This window comes from Salvelinus alpinus, chromosome 8 (assembly GCF_045679555.1).
Source record: "Salvelinus alpinus chromosome 8, SLU_Salpinus.1, whole genome shotgun sequence".
In the NCBI taxonomy this organism is placed as follows: domain Eukaryota; kingdom Metazoa; phylum Chordata; class Actinopteri; order Salmoniformes; family Salmonidae; genus Salvelinus; species Salvelinus alpinus.
In genome coordinates, this window is record NC_092093.1 from 20,570,678 (window position 1) to 20,587,613 (window position 16,936).

Genomic DNA, 16,936 nt, shown 5'->3' on the forward strand with positions numbered 1-16,936 from the left:
GCCTCATCCTGTTTTTTTGTGCCTTACTGTGAATGAAAAACCGCAGAAAACAGTGAATGAAACCCGTCAGTGCATAGCTGCGGGAAGCAGGGGTTGCTGGGGTGCTGCATGTCCCCCTGAAAAATCAACAATAAAAAAATATTACGAAATGTTCTTTTTTTGTTTTTGAAAAACAATAAAATCGTCACAAAAGTAGTGCACTGGGCCTTTAATAGTCCTGTATTAGTGGACTGTTATATCTGTCTGCAGTGCCAACGCGGGAAAAAAGGTTTTGACAAAACATTTGCAAATAAATGTACGGCTATGCGTCAGTGTATTGAGTGAAGTAGGTTTACTGTTGTCCCTGTCTTTTTCCTGTATACTTGATGTAATGAGGATTACCAGGAATCAACACCCCTCTGTAAATGAAGAGTACGGCCTTTGTAGTGAACACATGATTATTTTATCAAATGTGAACAGGCACACATGAGTCCTCATCATCACAGTATTGCATTGAAGCCATTAAAAAATACATCCCATCCCCCACCATAATCCAGGACTGAGACCTTGAGGCCTGGATGTGAATAACTCTGTGTAACAGAGGCAGATCATACCGGGTAAACTCACCTCACAGCTTGAAATGTCACCAATAGCGCCACTTGAATCAGATTATTTTCAGAGGCGCAACTGGTTTGCACGTTATCAAGCAGGTAGTCACTTGTGTTTGCAATCAGAGGACCACTGATTTGAGTGCAGTAAGGGGACAGGGACAGTGGAGGAAGTGAAACTGCATTGTAGGAAATAACATCTATCATAGCAACTACAAATCAACACAAAGACAAGTGCTCACTTTAGCAATGTACAATTATAGCCACATTTATTAATTACAAGCAGATTACCTTTACACTACTCTACTACGATCATCACCATCATCAACACCACCATCATCATCACCATCATCATCCCCGTCATCTTCGTCTCAATGTTTTGCCTTTACATCATACACACATTTACAACAAAATGCATACACAAATTGATGAACAGAAACTGTTAAAGTGGTTCACGACAAAATAAAAATACATGTCTAGCATTATTGTCTTTTTTAGGAGATACTTCTCAAAATACTGTTCATTATCACAAGTGTTTTTTTACTCAGTAGTGTTACCGTACTAAAAGTGCACACAGTCTATTCAATAACAGACAGCTTTGTATAGTACAATGGCAATTTACACAATGATGCATTTCACACATTCAACATCAAAACAAGGCAAACCAATTCAAAAGGCACAGGACTCCCACATCAACAACAATCGTCTTTATAGAAACCAAGTTGTACTTGACACTTTATAATGTGATTCTTCACTTTAAAATGATTCAAGGCCCAGTGCAGTCAAAAACGACATCTTTCTGTCTTTTATTTATATTTCTACACTATGAGGTTGGAATAATACTGTGAAATTGTGAAAATTATGATAATGCCCTTTTAGTGTAACAGCTGTAGTGCTGAGTGATTAGTGCTTTTTAAGGTTGGTTCGGTTTCGATCATAAAAAAAATAATCACGGTTTTTGATTTCGGTTTCGATAATTTTTTAAAACATGAAATATATTATGAAATAATGACTTTAGAGCTTTTTAATGGAAATTCTAAAACCAAAAATAGTGAACATTCAATTGCCAAAACATTGAACATATTCCATTGTCTCTGTCAGGTCCACATCGAACATCAGAATAATAGGAAATTACTATGACATAATAAAATATTCAGTTGTGTATATTACTTAGTTTTTATTTAATTACTTTATTATTTTTCATTCCTTAAAGTAATCATCTCAGTTCAGGCAGTAGCAGTCTGCCAGCCAGGCCATCTAACGTTATGTGCTCCCCATACTGTATTGTCTTTAGTCATCCTATTTAGCTAGCCTGCCTAAGTACAGAGCTGTCTGACAAAATCATTTTATTAGTTCTTAAAAGTAGATAAACTATACTTTCACGAACTGTCCCTGACCCTCTCGTTGTTATGTTATGCACATTCCTCTCTCATGCGGTCTTATGCGTTCTGTGTGTATACATAGCAGGCGTAGAAGATCTGTATACAATGACGAGATGCTCATGTCTATGCCCAAACAATGGGAGTCGTTGTCCCAAAGGCGTGAAGGCAGGCAACAAGCTTAAAAAAAGAAAAGATTAACCTTTATTTATACAAATCCAAAATAAACCCATCGAAACGAATTGGGTTTATCTTGGACAGATTTTGGTGAGAGTGAAACCTCTCGCTTCACCTCTTCCTCTGATCCGTCTCGAGCCGGGAAAAACTGGCGCAATGAGTTGTGGTTATTGTAGTTAATTACCACATTTCTGCGCTGAACTAGGTCGAATATTTGCTTAATGAAAACTACAACTCCCTCCAGCCCAGCGTCCCACATAGCTCTTGACTTGATTTCTCAGATTTCTCTCTAGAGAAACGGCACGTTGGGTTCACATTTTTTTTTACTAAATACAATTCAGGTAATTGAACCCACGTTGGTCAATCAGTTGTTTAATAACCAAAAATAAAATGTTGGTTAATCGCTCAGCACTAAAGAGCCGTTAGATTATTATTTTTTTCAGTCGGTTTTAGTGGGATGGAGTTTTGGTCTGCCTGGTGACATCACCAGGTGTTAAATTATTTAATAGATCAATAAGAAAGCGTTCCAAAACTCTCTGCCAATAACAGCTAGTTTTTAGTTTCTCCCTCCCCACTCAGACCACTCCCAGAAGGTCCCAGCAAAATTCTTGCTTGAGAAATTACTTTTGCTAATAATACATTTTTGTTTCTTTTTGACAATTTTTATTTAAAACAATTACAGTAAGCTATTTAATTTTTTACCCAGAATTGATTTGATATTGAGATAAAAACGGCTGCATTGGACCTTTAATCAATTGAAATAAGTTTTCCAATATCAGACATGATACATGTGGTGTATGTATAGTACTGTACAGATTGGAAACTAAAAAACATCATATGGGTCTTTGATTGACAGTTTAGTTAAGTATGACGTCACATATCAAAAGAGGTATGGACCAATAGTGTTCAAGATCCCGTAAAGGGTGGTAATCTCAATATTTTACACAGACATGAAATTACCTTCAATAGTTTGATTTAGAAATTAAAATCTACCACTCCCATGTTGCAAACTTTATCTGTGGTGGCTGTCTTAGGCAATAATTACTTGCCAAAGAAGGAGTAAAACCATTGAATAAACAGTTGGGACATGTAGAAGTGTGATCACAAAACTGTGTCTAGGGTCTAAATGTAATGTAGTAACCGCTCCAACAGGTGAAAGGACTGGGACATCATTTTAGTGTCTTCTGTTAATGGGTCAAGTGTGTGTGTGTGTGTGTGTGTGTGTGTGTGTGTGTGTGTGTGTGTGTGTGTGTGTGTGTGTGTGTGTGTGTGTGTGTGTGTGTGTGTGTGTGTGTGTGTGTGTGTGTGTGTGTGTGTGTGTGTGTGTGTGTGTGTGTGTGTGTGTGTGTGTTTGTTAACAATTTCAGTCATTGGTAAGGGGCAGTGATATAGTCATGTTGCTTTTCATCTCATATCAACACCTGTAGTTTATCACTTGTACTGTACAAACAATGTCATCTCATCCATAGTAACATTTTGCAGTTTCAGTTTGAGTTCATTTTACATTTATGTTATGTATTTTCTGCTAACATGTTCAATTGGTAAAGAACATACAGATACATGATTTACTCTTTCTTCCATCCCTTTATCCTCATCACCCTCCTTACATCCCTCACCCCCTCCCTGGCAGGATTAAACATAAACAATTTAACAATATAGAACCTAATGTGTCAACCTAATGTGTAAAAATGAAAAAATAAATCTAGAAAATAAATACGTCTTGGCCAGGTCAAAACAGGATAAAAACAGTAGAGTAGGCCTACTTTGGAAAGGACAAAATAAAACCAGAAATCCTTCAGTGCTTGGGGGTTAGAAGAGAATAGAAGAGTTAGTTCTGTAGAAAGCCTTCAGTGCAAAATATACATGAGGAGGGATTCTTCATTTTAAATAAAGATTGTGTCCACAGTGTTTGGACAAGAAGTTCAATTTACCATGACTTTACTTTACTTGGGACAATGTGAAGTGCAAACACTTCACATTGCAGTGCCAATGTCATAATGATACTATTAATTACCATCTAAGTGCACAGTGAAATCAAAACATTGGCACCACTGACCGACCTGCACTTGGTCAACATTGTGGGAACCTAATCTAACACCTAATAATTTTTCTTGTTTAAAAAGTAGGAACATATTAAAAACATAAAAAAGAAAGTATTCTGTCTGTGCAATAGTTCAAGTAAGTAACTTTGTTTCTGCGCATAGTTAGTGCCTAGTCAAAAATACCCATATCCTGTACCAAAAGATCCACACCGCTCCAGGGGAAAACAACAAAACACACAAATACAAAACAAGTATTTACATATCTGAATAGAACTACAGAGTAGGTACTCCCTACTACTGGTCCAGGGTCAGACATTGTTTGAACCCCTACTGGTTAAAGTTAGGCTTGAGCGCAGGGTAATCTGTTCCTAGATCTGTGCTTAGAGTGGCAATTTCCACCTCGAGCCAGAACGACCAACCAGAACTGTCCAGTTCAGAGGAAGGGGAGGGGTTTAGTCTCTAAAGGGGTGTCTCAAAGACTCTGGATGTGTCTGAAATGGCAGCCTATAATGCATTACTCTTATATGAGACTCTGGCCAAAAGTAGTGCACTATAGACAGTAGGGAATAGGGTGGCATTTCAGATTTGTCCTAAAGGGGCGTGTCAAACACTCTTTCCGACGAGTCTTCTGTATCGTCCTCCGACTGTGACTTGTGGTTGAGCCTCTCGGTCGTCGAAGAGACAGACAGGTTGCCATGGGGACTGTCGTCGCTAAACTTGGCCTTGCTGCTGTAATGGACAAACTCCTGGATCTCTAGAGGCAACCGTCTGAACTTGTCCTGGTACTCCTGGTCCAGCTCACTCTGCAGCTACATGGAGAGGAGAGATCAGAGTATGGGTCTATAGGTAGCTGTATGGAGAGGAGAGACCAGAGTATGGGTCTATAGGTAGCTATATGGAGAGGAGATAGTATGGGTCTATAGGTAGCTATAGGGAGAGGAGAGAACAGAGTATGGGTCTATAAGTAGCTATATGGAGAGGAGAGATCAGAGTATGGGTCTATAGGTAGCTATATGGAGAGGAGATAGTATGGGTCTATAGGTAACTATATGGAGAGGAGAGATCAGAGTATGGGTCTATAGGTAGCTATATGGAGAGGAGAGATCAGAGTATGGGTCTATAGGTAGCTATAGGGAGAGGAGAGATCAGAGTATGGGTCTATAGGTAGCTATATGGAGAGGAGATAGTATGGGTCTATAGGTAGCTATATGGAGAGGAGATAGTATGGGTCTATAGGTAGCTATAGGGAGAGGAGAGATCAGAGTATGGGTCTATAGGTAGCTATATGGAGAGGAGATAGTATGGGTCTATAGGTAGCTATATGGAGAGGAGAGATCATAGTATGGGTCTATAGGTAGCTATATGGAGAGGAGATAGTATGGGTCTATAGGTAGCTATATGGAGAGGAGAGATCAGAGTATGGGTCTATAGGTAGCTATATGGAGAGGAGATAGTATGGGTCTATAGGTAGCTATGTGGAGAGGAGAGATCAGAGTATGGGTCTATAGGTAGCTATATGGAGAGGAGATAGTATGGGTCTATAGGTAGCTATAGGGAGAGGAGAGAACAGAGTATGGGTCTATAAGTAGCTATATGGAGAGGAGAGATCAGAGTATGGGTCTATAGGTAGCTATATGGAGAGGAGATAGTATGGGTCTATAGGTAACTATATGGAGAGGAGAGATCAGAGTATGGGTCTATAGGTAGCTATATGGAGAGGAGAGATCAGAGTATGGGTCTATAGGTAGCTATAGGGAGAGGAGAGATCAGAGTATGGGTCTATAGGTAGCTATATGGAGAGGAGATAGTATGGGTCTATAGGTAGCTATATGGAGAGGAGATAGTATGGGTCTATAGGTAGCTATAGGGAGAGGAGAGATCAGAGTATGGGTCTATAGGTAGCTATATGGAGAGGAGATAGTATGGGTCTATAGGTAGCTATATGGAGAGGAGAGATCATAGTATGGGTCTATAGGTAGCTATATGGAGAGGAGATAGTATGGGTCTATAGGTAGCTATATGGAGAGGAGAGATCAGAGTATGGGTCTATAGGTAGCTATATGGAGAGGAGATAGTATGGGTCTATAGGTAGCTATGTGGAGAGGAGATAGTATGGGTCTATAGGTAGCTATATGGAGAGGAGAGATCAGAGTATGGGTCTATAGGTAGCTATATGGAGAGGAGATAGTATGGGTCTATAGGTAGCTATGTGGAGAGGAGAGATCAGAGTATGGGTCTATAGGTAGCTATATGGAGAGGAGATAGTATGGGTCTATAGGTAACTATAGGGAGAGGAGAGAACAGAGTATGGGTCTATAAGTAGCTATATGGAGAGGAGAGATCAGAGTATGGGTCTATAGGTAGCTATATGGAGAGGAGATAGTATGGGTCTATAGGTAACTATATGGAGAGGAGAGATCAGAGTATGGGTCTATAGGTAGCTATATGGAGAGGAGAGATCAGAGTATGGGTCTATAGGTAGCTATAGGGAGAGGAGAGATCAGAGTATGGGTCTATAGGTAGCTATATGGAGAGGAGATAGTATGGGTCTATAGGTAGCTATATGGAGAGGAGATAGTATGGGTCTATAGGTAGCTATAGGGAGAGGAGAGATCAGAGTATGGGTCTATAGGTAGCTATATGGAGAGGAGATAGTATGGGTCTATAGGTAGCTATATGGAGAGGAGGATCAGTATGGGTCTATAGGTAGCTATAGGGAGAGGAGAGATCATAGTATGGGTCTATAGGTAGCTATATGGAGAGGAGAGATCAGAGTATGGGTCTATAGGTAGCTATATGGAGAGGAGATAGTATGGGTCTATAGGTAGCTATGTGGAGAGGAGAGATCAGAGTATGGGTCTATAGGTAGCTATATGGAGAGGAGATAGTATGGGTCTATAGGTAGCTATATGGAGAGGAGAGATCAGAGTATGGGTCTATAGGTAGCTGTATGGAGAGGAGAGAACAGAGTATGGGTCTATAGGTAGCTATGTGGAGAGGAGAGATCAGAGTATGGGTCTATAGGTAGCTATATGGAGAGGAGATAGTATGGGTCTATAGGTAGCTTTATGGAGAGGAGAGATCAGAGTATGGGTCTATAGGTAGCTATATGGAGAGGAGAGTAACAGAGTATGGGTCTATAGGTAGCTATGTGGAGAAGAGAGAGATCAGAGTAGGGGTCTATTAGGTAGCTATGTGGAGAGGAGAGATCAGTGAGTCAGGGGTCTATAGGTAGCTATATGGAGAGGAGAGATCAGAGTATTGGTCTATAGGTAGCTATGTGGAGAGGAGAGATCAGAGTAGGGGTCTATAGGTAGCTATATGGAGAGGAGAGATCAGAGTATGGGTCTATAGGTAGCTATGTGGAGAGGAGAGATCAGAGTAGGGGTCTATAGGTAGCTATATGGAGAGGAGAGATCAGAGTATGGGTCTATAGGTAGCTATATGGAGAGGAGATAGTATGGGTCTATAGGTAGCTATATGGAGAGGAGAGAACATAGTATGGGTCTATAGGTAGCTATGTGAAGAGGAGATATCAGAGTAGGGGTCTATAGGTAGCTATATGGAGAGGAGAGATCAGAGTATGGGTCTATAGGTAGCTATATGGAGAGGAGATAGTATGGGTCTATAGGTAGCTATATGGAGAGGAGAGAACAGAGTATGGGTCTATAGGTAGCTATGTGGAGAGGAGAGATCAGAGTAGGGGTCTATAGGTAGCTGTATGGAGAGGAGAGATCAGAGTATGGGTCTATAGGTAGCTATATGGAGAGGAGAGATCAGAGTATGGGTCTATAGGTAGCTATATGGAGAGGAGATATCAGAGTATGGGTCCATAGGTAGTTATGTGGAGAGGAGAGAACAGAGTATGGGTCTTTAGGTAGCTATATGGAGAGGAGATAGTATGGGTCTATAGGTAGCTATATGGAGAGGAGATAGTATGGGTCTATAGGTAGCTATATGGAGAGGAGAGATCAGAGTATGGGTCTATAGGTAGCTATATGGAGAGGAGATAGTATAGGTCTATAGGTAACTATATGGAGAGGAGAGATCAGAGTATGGGTCTATAGGTAGCTATATGGAGAGGAGAGATCAGAGTATGGGTCTATAGGTAGCTATATGGAGAGGAGATAGTATGGGTCTATAGGTAGCTATATGGAGAGGAGAGATCAGAGTATGGGTCTATAGGTAGCTGTATGGAGAGGAGAGAACAGAGTATGGGTCTATAGGTAGCTATGTGGAGAAGAGAGATCAGAGTAGGGGTCTATAGGTAGCTATGTGGAGAGGAGAGATCAGAGTAGGGGTCTATAGGTAGCTATATGGAGAGGAGAGATCAGAGTATTGGTCTATAGGTAGCTATGTGGAGAGGAGAGATCAGAGTAGGGGTCTATAGGTAGCTATATGGAGAGGAGAGATCAGAGTATGGGTCTATAGGTAGCTATGTGGAGAGGAGAGATCAGAGTAGGGGTCTATAGGTAGCTATATGGAGAGGAGAGATCAGAGTATGGGTCTATAGGTAGCTATATGGAGAGGAGATAGTATGGGTCTATAGGTAGCTATATGGAGAGGAGAGAACATAGTATGGGTCTATAGGTAGCTATGTGAAGAGGAGATATCAGAGTAGGGGTCTATAGGTAGCTATATGGAGAGGAGAGATCAGAGTATGGGTCTATAGGTAGCTATATGGAGAGGAGATAGTATGGGTCTATAGGTAGCTATATGGAGAGGAGAGAACAGAGTATGGGTCTATAGGTAGCTATGTGGAGAGGAGAGATCAGAGTAGGGGTCTATAGGTAGCTGTATGGAGAGGAGAGATCAGAGTATGGGTCTATAGGTAGCTATATGGAGAGGAGAGATCAGAGTATGGGTCTATAGGTAGCTATATGGAGAGGAGATATCAGAGTATGGGTCCATAGGTAGTTATGTGGAGAGGAGAGAACAGAGTATGGGTCTTTAGGTAGCTATATGGAGAGGAGATAGTATGGGTCTATAGGTAGCTATATGGAGAGGAGATAGTATGGGTCTATAGGTAGCTATATGGAGAGGAGAGATCAGAGTATGGGTCTATAGGTAGCTATATGGAGAGGAGATAGTATAGGTCTATAGGTAACTATATGGAGAGGAGAGATCAGAGTATGGGTCTATAGGTAGCTATATGGAGAGGAGAGATCAGAGTATGGGTCTATAGGTAGCTATAGGGAGAGGAGAGATCAGAGTATGGGTCTATAGGTAGCTATATGGAGAGGAGATAGTATGGGTCTATAGGTAGCTATATGGAGAGGAGATAGTATGGGTCTATAGGTAGCTATAGGGAGAGGAGAGATCAGAGTATGGGTCTATAGGTAGCTATATGGAGAGGAGATAGTATGGGTCTATAGGTAGCTATATGGAGAGGAGATAGTATGGGTCTATAGGTAGCTATATGGAGAGGAGAGATCAGAGTATGGGTCTATAGGTAGCTGTATGGAGAGGAGAGACCAGAGTATGGGTCTATAGGTAGCTATATGGAGAGGAGATAGTATGGGTCTATAGGTAGCTATAGGGAGAGGAGAGAACAGAGTATGGGTCTATAAGTAGCTATATGGAGAGGAGAGATCAGAGTATGGGTCTATAGGTAGCTATATGGAGAGGAGATAGTATGGGTCTATAGGTAACTATATGGAGAGGAGAGATCAGAGTATGGGTCTATAGGTAGCTATATGGAGAGGAGAGATCAGAGTATGGGTCTATAGGTAGCTATAGGGAGAGGAGAGATCAGAGTATGGGTCTATAGGTAGCTATATGGAGAGGAGATAGTATGGGTCTATAGGTAGCTATATGGAGAGGAGATCGTATGGGTCTATAGGTAGCTATAGGGAGAGGAGAGATCAGAGTATGGGTCTATAGGTAGCTATATGGAGAGGAGATAGTATGGGTCTATAGGTAGCTATATGGAGAGGAGAGATCATAGTATGGGTCTATAGGTAGCTATATGGAGAGGAGATAGTATGGGTCTATAGGTAGCTATATGGAGAGGAGAGATCAGAGTATGGGTCTATAGGTAGCTATATGGAGAGGAGATAGTATGGGTCTATAGGTAGCTATGTGGAGAGGAGAGATCAGAGTATGGGTCTATAGGTAGCTATATGGAGAGGAGATAGTATGGGTCTATAGGTAGCTATAGGGAGAGGAGAGAACAGAGTATGGGTCTATAAGTAGCTATATGGAGAGGAGAGATCAGAGTATGGGTCTATAGGTAGCTATATGGAGAGGAGAGATCAGAGTATGGGTCTATAGGTAGCTATAGGGAGAGGAGAGATCAGAGTATGGGTCTATAGGTAGCTATATGGAGAGGAGATAGTATGGGTCTATAGGTAGCTATATGGAGAGGAGATAGTATGGGTCTATAGGTAGCTATAGGGAGAGGAGAGATCAGAGTATGGGTCTATAGGTAGCTATATGGAGAGGAGATAGTATGGGTCTATAGGTAGCTATATGGAGAGGAGAGATCATAGTATGGGTCTATAGGTAGCTATATGGAGAGGAGATAGTATGGGTCTATAGGTAGCTATATGGAGAGGAGAGATCAGAGTATGGGTCTATAGGTAGCTATATGGAGAGGAGATAGTATGGGTCTATAGGTAGCTATGTGGAGAGGAGATAGTATGGGTCTATAGGTAGCTATATGGAGAGGAGAGATCAGAGTATGGGTCTATAGGTAGCTATATGGAGAGGAGATAGTATGGGTCTATAGGTAGCTATGTGGAGAGGAGAGATCAGAGTATGGGTCTATAGGTAGCTATATGGAGAGGAGATAGTATGGGTCTATAGGTAGCTATAGGGAGAGGAGAGAACAGAGTATGGGTCTATAAGTAGCTATATGGAGAGGAGAGATCAGAGTATGGGTCTATAGGTAGCTATATGGAGAGGAGATAGTATGGGTCTATAGGTAACTATATGGAGAGGAGAGATCAGAGTATGGGTCTATAGGTAGCTATATGGAGAGGAGAGATCAGAGTATGGGTCTATAGGTAGCTATAGGGAGAGGAGAGATCAGAGTATGGGTCTATAGGTAGCTATATGGAGAGGAGATAGTATGGGTCTATAGGTAGCTATATGGAGAGGAGATAGTATGGGTCTATAGGTAGCTATAGGGAGAGGAGAGATCAGAGTATGGGTCTATAGGTAGCTATATGGAGAGGAGATAGTATGGGTCTATAGGTAGCTATATGGAGAGGAGAGATCATAGTATGGGTCTATAGGTAGCTATATGGAGAGGAGATAGTATGGGTCTATAGGTAGCTATATGGAGAGGAGAGATCAGAGTATGGGTCTATAGGTAGCTATATGGAGAGGAGATAGTATGGGTCTATAGGTAGCTATGTGGAGAGGAGAGATCAGAGTATGGGTCTATAGGTAGCTATATGGAGAGGAGATAGTATGGGTCTATAGGTAGCTATATGGAGAGGAGAGATCAGAGTATGGGTCTATAGGTAGCTGTATGGAGAGGAGAGAACAGAGTATGGGTCTATAGGTAGCTATGTGGAGAGGAGAGATCAGAGTATGGGTCTATAGGTAGCTATATGGAGAGGAGATAGTATGGGTCTATAGGTAGCTTTATGGAGAGGAGAGATCAGAGTATGGGTCTATAGGTAGCTATATGGAGAGGAGATAGTATGGGTCTATAGGTAGCTATATGGAGAGGAGAGATCAGAGTATGGGTCTATAGGTAGCTATATGGAGAGGAGATAGTATGGGTCTATAGGTAGCTATATGGAGAGGAGAGATCAGAGTATGGGTCTATAGGTAGCTGTATGGAGAGGAGAGAACAGAGTATGGGTCTATAGGTAGCTATGTGGAGAAGAGAGATCAGAGTAGGGGTCTATAGGTAGCTATGTGGAGAGGAGAGATCAGAGTAGGGGTCTATAGGTAGCTATATGGAGAGGAGAGATCAGAGTATTGGTCTATAGGTAGCTATGTGGAGAGGAGAGATCAGAGTAGGGGTCTATAGGTAGCTATATGGAGAGGAGAGATCAGAGTATGGGTCTATAGGTAGCTATGTGGAGAGGAGAGATCAGAGTAGGGGTCTATAGGTAGCTATATGGAGAGGAGAGATCAGAGTATGGGTCTATAGGTAGCTATATGGAGAGGAGATAGTATGGGTCTATAGGTAGCTATATGGAGAGGAGAGAACATAGTATGGGTCTATAGGTAGCTATGTGAAGAGGAGATATCAGAGTAGGGGTCTATAGGTAGCTATATGGAGAGGAGAGATCAGAGTATGGGTCTATAGGTAGCTATATGGAGAGGAGATAGTATGGGTCTATAGGTAGCTATATGGAGAGGAGAGAACAGAGTATTGGTCTATAGGTAGCTATGTGGAGAGGAGAGATCAGAGTAGGGGTCTATAGGTAGCTGTATGGAGAGGAGATAGTATGGGTCTATAGGTAGCTATATGGAGAGGAGAGATCAGAGTATGGGTCTATAGGTAGCTATATGGAGAGGAGATATCAGAGTATGGGTCTATAGGTAGTTATGTGGAGAGGAGAGAACAGAGTATGGGTCTTTAGGTAGCTATATGGAGAGGAGATAGTATGGGTCTATAGGTAGCTATATGGGGAGGAGATAGTATGGATCTATAGGTAGCTATGTGGAGAGGAGAGAACAGAGTATGGGTCTATAGGTAGCTATATGGAGAGGAGATAGTATGGGTCTATAGGTAGCTATATGGAGAGGAGAGATCAGAGTATGGGTCTATAGGTAGCTATATGGAGAGGAGAGATCAGAGTATGGGTCTATAGGTAGCTATATGGAGAGGAGAGATCAGAGTATGGGTCTATAGGTAGCTATAGGGAGAGGAGAGATCAGAGTATGGGTCTATAGGTAGCTATATGGAGAGGAGATAGTATGGGTCTATAGGTAGCTATATGGAGAGGAGATAGTATGGGTCTATAGGTAGCTATAGGGAGAGGAGAGATCAGAGTATGGGTCTATAGGTAGCTATATGGAGAGGAGATAGTATGGGTCTATAGGTAGCTATATGGAGAGGAGAGATCAGAGTATGGGTCTATAGGTAGCTATATGGAGAGGAGATCGTATGGGTCTATAGGTAGCTATGTGGAGAGGAGAGATCAGAGTATGGGTCTATAGGTAGCTATGTGGAGAGGAGAGATCAGAGTATGGGTCTATAGGTAGCTATATGGAGAGGAGATAGTATGGGTCTATAGGTAGCTATATGGAGAGGAGAGATCAGAGTATGGGTCTATAGGTAGCTATATGGAGAGGAGATAGTATGGGTCTATGGGTAGCTATATGGGGAGGAGAGATCAGAGTATGGGTCTATAGGTAGCTATATGGAGAGGAGATAGTATGGGTCTATAGGTAGCTGTATGGAGAGGAGAGATCAGAGTATGGGTCTATAGGTAGCTGTATGGAGAGGAGAGAACAGAGTATGGGTCTATAGGTAGCTATGTGTAGAGGAGAGATCAGAGTATGGGTCTATAGGTAGCTATGTGGAGAGGAGAGATCAGAGTAGGGGTCTATAGGTAGCTATATGGAGAGGAGAGATCAGAGTATGGGTCTATAGGTAGCTATGTGGAGAGGAGAGATCAAAGTAGGGGTCTATAGGTAGCTATATGGAGAGGAGAGATCAGAGTATGGGTCTATAGGTAGCTATATGGAGAGGAGATAGTATGGGTCTATAGGTAGCTATATGGAGAGGAGAGAACAGAGTATGGGTCTATAGGTAGCTATGTGGAGAGGAGAGATCAGAGTAGGGGTCTATAGGTAGCTATATGGAGAGGAGAGATCAGAGTATGGGTCTATAGGTAGCTATATGGAGAGGAGATAGTATGGGTCTATAGGTAGCTATATGGAGAGGAGAGAACAGAGTATGGGTCTATAGGTAGCTATGTGGAGAGGAGAGATCAGAGTAGGGGTCTATAGGTAGCTATAGGGAGAGGAGATAGTATGGGTCTATAGGTAGCTATGTGGAGAGGAGAGATCAGAGTATGGGTCTATAGGTAGCTATGTGGAGAGGAGAGATCAGAGTAGGGGTCTATAGGTAGCTATGTGGAGAGGAGAGATCAGAGTATGGGTCTATAGGTAGCTATATGGAGAGGAGATAGTATGGGTCTATAGGTAGCTATATGGAGAGGAGAGATCAGAGTATGGGTCTATAGGTAGCTATGTGGAGAGGAGAGAACAGAGTATGGGTCTATAGGTAGCTATATGGAGAGGAGATAGTATGGGTCTATAGGTAGCTATATGGAGAGGAGAGATCAGAGTATGGGTCTATAGGTAGTTATGTGGAGAGGAGAGAACAGAGTATGGGTCTTTAGGTAGCTATATGGAGAGGAGATAGTATGGGTCTATAGGTAGCTATATGGGGAGGAGATAGTATGGATCTATAGGTAGCTATGTGGAGAGGAGAGAACAGAGTATGGGTCTATAGGTAGCTATATGGAGAGGAGATAGTATGGGTCTATAGGTAGCTATATGGAGAGGAGATAGTGTGGGTCTATAGGTAGCTATATGGAGAGGAGAGATCAGAGTATGGGTCTATAGGTAGCTATGTGGAGAGGAGAGATCAGAGTAGGGGTCTATAGGTAGCTATATGGAGAGGAGAGATCAGAGTATGGGTCTATAGGTAGCTATAGGGAGAGGAGATAGTATGGGTCTATAGGTAGCTATGTGGAGAGGAGAGATCAGAGTATGGGTCTATAGGTAGCTATGTGGAGAGGAGAGATCAGAGTAGGGGTCTATAGGTAGCTATATGGAGAGGAGAGATCAGAGTATGGGTCTATAGGTAGCTATATGGAGAGGAGATAGTATGGGTCTATAGGTAGCTATATGGAGAGGAGAGAACAGAGTATGGGTCTATAGGTAGCTATGTGGAGAGGAGAGATCAGAGTAGGGGTCTATAGGTAGCTATATGGAGAGGAGAGATCAGAGTATGGGTCTATATGTAGCTATATGGAGAGGAGATAGTATGAGTCTATAGGTAGCTATATGGAAAGGAGAGAACAGAGTATGGGTCTATAGGTAGCTATGTGGAGAGGAGAGATCAGAGTAGGGGTCTATAGGTAGCTGTATGGAGAGGAGATAGTATGGGTCTATAGGTAGCTATATGGAGAGGAGAGATCAGAGTATGGGTCTATAGGTAGCTATAGGGAGAGGAGATAGTATGGGTCTATAGGTAGCTATGTGGAGAGGAGAGATCAGAGTATGGGTCTATAGGTAGCTATATGGAGAGGAGATAGTATGGGTCTATAGGTAGCTATATGGAGAGGAGAGATCAGAGTATGGGTCTATAGGTAGCTATGTGGAGAGGAGAGAACAGAGTATGGGTCTATAGGTAGCTGTATGGAGAGGAGAGATCAGAGTATGGGTCTATAGGTAGCTATATGGAGAGGAGATAGTATGGGTCTATAGGTAGCTATATGGAGAGGAGATAGTATGGGTCTATAGGTAGCTATATGGAGAGGAGATAGTATGGGTCTATAGGTAGCTATAGGGAGAGGAGAGATCAGAGTATGGGTCTATAGGTAGCTATATGGAGAGGAGAGATCAGAGTATGGGTCTATAGGTAGCTATATGGAGAGGAGATAGTATGGGTCTATAGGTAGCTATATGGAGAGGAGAGAACAGAGTATGGGTCTATAGGTAGCTATGTGGAGAGGAGAGATCAGAGTAGGGGTCTATAGGTAGCTGTATGGAGAGGAGATAGTATGGGTCTATAGGTAGCTATATGGAGAGGAGAGATCAGAGTAAGGGTCTATAGGTAGCTATAGGGAGAGGAGATAGTATGGGTCTATAGGTAGCAATGTGGAGAGGAGAGATCAGAGTATGGGTCTATAGGTAGCTATGTGGAGAGGAGAGATCAGAGTATGGGTCTATAGGTAGCTATATGGAGAGGAGAGATCAGAGTATGGGTCTATAGGTAGCTATATGGAGAGGAGAGAACAGAGTATGGGTCTATAGGTAGCTATGTGGAGAGGAGAGATCAGAGTATGGGTCTATAGGTAGCTATATGGAGAGGAGAGATCAGAGTATGGGTCTATAGGTAGCTATATGGAGAGGAGATAGTATGGGTCTATAGGTAGCTATATGGAGAGGAGAGAACAGAGTATGGGTCTATAGGTAGCTATGTGGAGAGGAGAGATCAGAGTATGGGTCTATAGGTAGCTATATGGAGAGGAGAGATCAGAGTATGGGTCTATATGTAGCTATATGGAGATGAGATAGTATGAGTCTATAGGTAGCTATATGGAGAGGAGAGAACAGAGTATGGGTCTATAGGTAGCTATGTGGAGAGGAGAGATCAGAGTAGGGGTCTATAGGTAGCTATAGGGAGAGGAGATAGTATGGGTCTATAGGTAGCTATATGGAGATGAGATAGTATGGGTCTATAGGTAGCTATATGGAGAGGAGAGATCAGAGTATGGGTCTATAGGTAGCTATGTGGAGAGGAGAGAACAGAGTATGGGTCTATAGGTAGCTGTATGGAGAGGAGAGATCAGAGTATGGGTCTATAGGTAGCTATATGGAGAGGAGATAGTATGGGTCTATAGGTAGCTATAGGGAGAGGAGAGATCAGAGTATGGGTCTATAGGTAGCTATAGGGAGAGGAGAGAACAGAGTATGGGTCTATAGGTAGCTGTATGGAGAGGAGAGATCAGAGTATGGGTCTATAGGTAGCTATATGGAGAGGAGAGATCAGAGTATGGGTCTATAGGTAGCTGTATGGAGAGGAGAGATCAGAGTATGGGTATAT

General features: G+C 42.3%; 1 protein-coding gene across 3 annotated transcripts in view; it reads right to left on the reverse strand.

The window, feature by feature from the left end:
• Positions 1-825: 825 nt before the first annotated feature.
• LOC139582700 (1-phosphatidylinositol 4,5-bisphosphate phosphodiesterase beta-1-like) overlaps positions 826-16,936 on the reverse strand; it is a 234,110-nt gene continuing 217,999 nt past the window's right edge. For 2 of the 3 annotated variants that reach the window (XM_071412939.1, XM_071412938.1), the window contains exon 33: positions 826-4,994. In XM_071412939.1, the coding sequence (XP_071269040.1) occupies positions 4,776-4,994 (219 nt within the window). In that variant the 3' untranslated portion in view covers positions 826-4,775. The remainder of the gene's footprint in view (positions 4,995-16,936) is intronic. The other variant, XM_071412941.1, reaches the window with a different exon arrangement.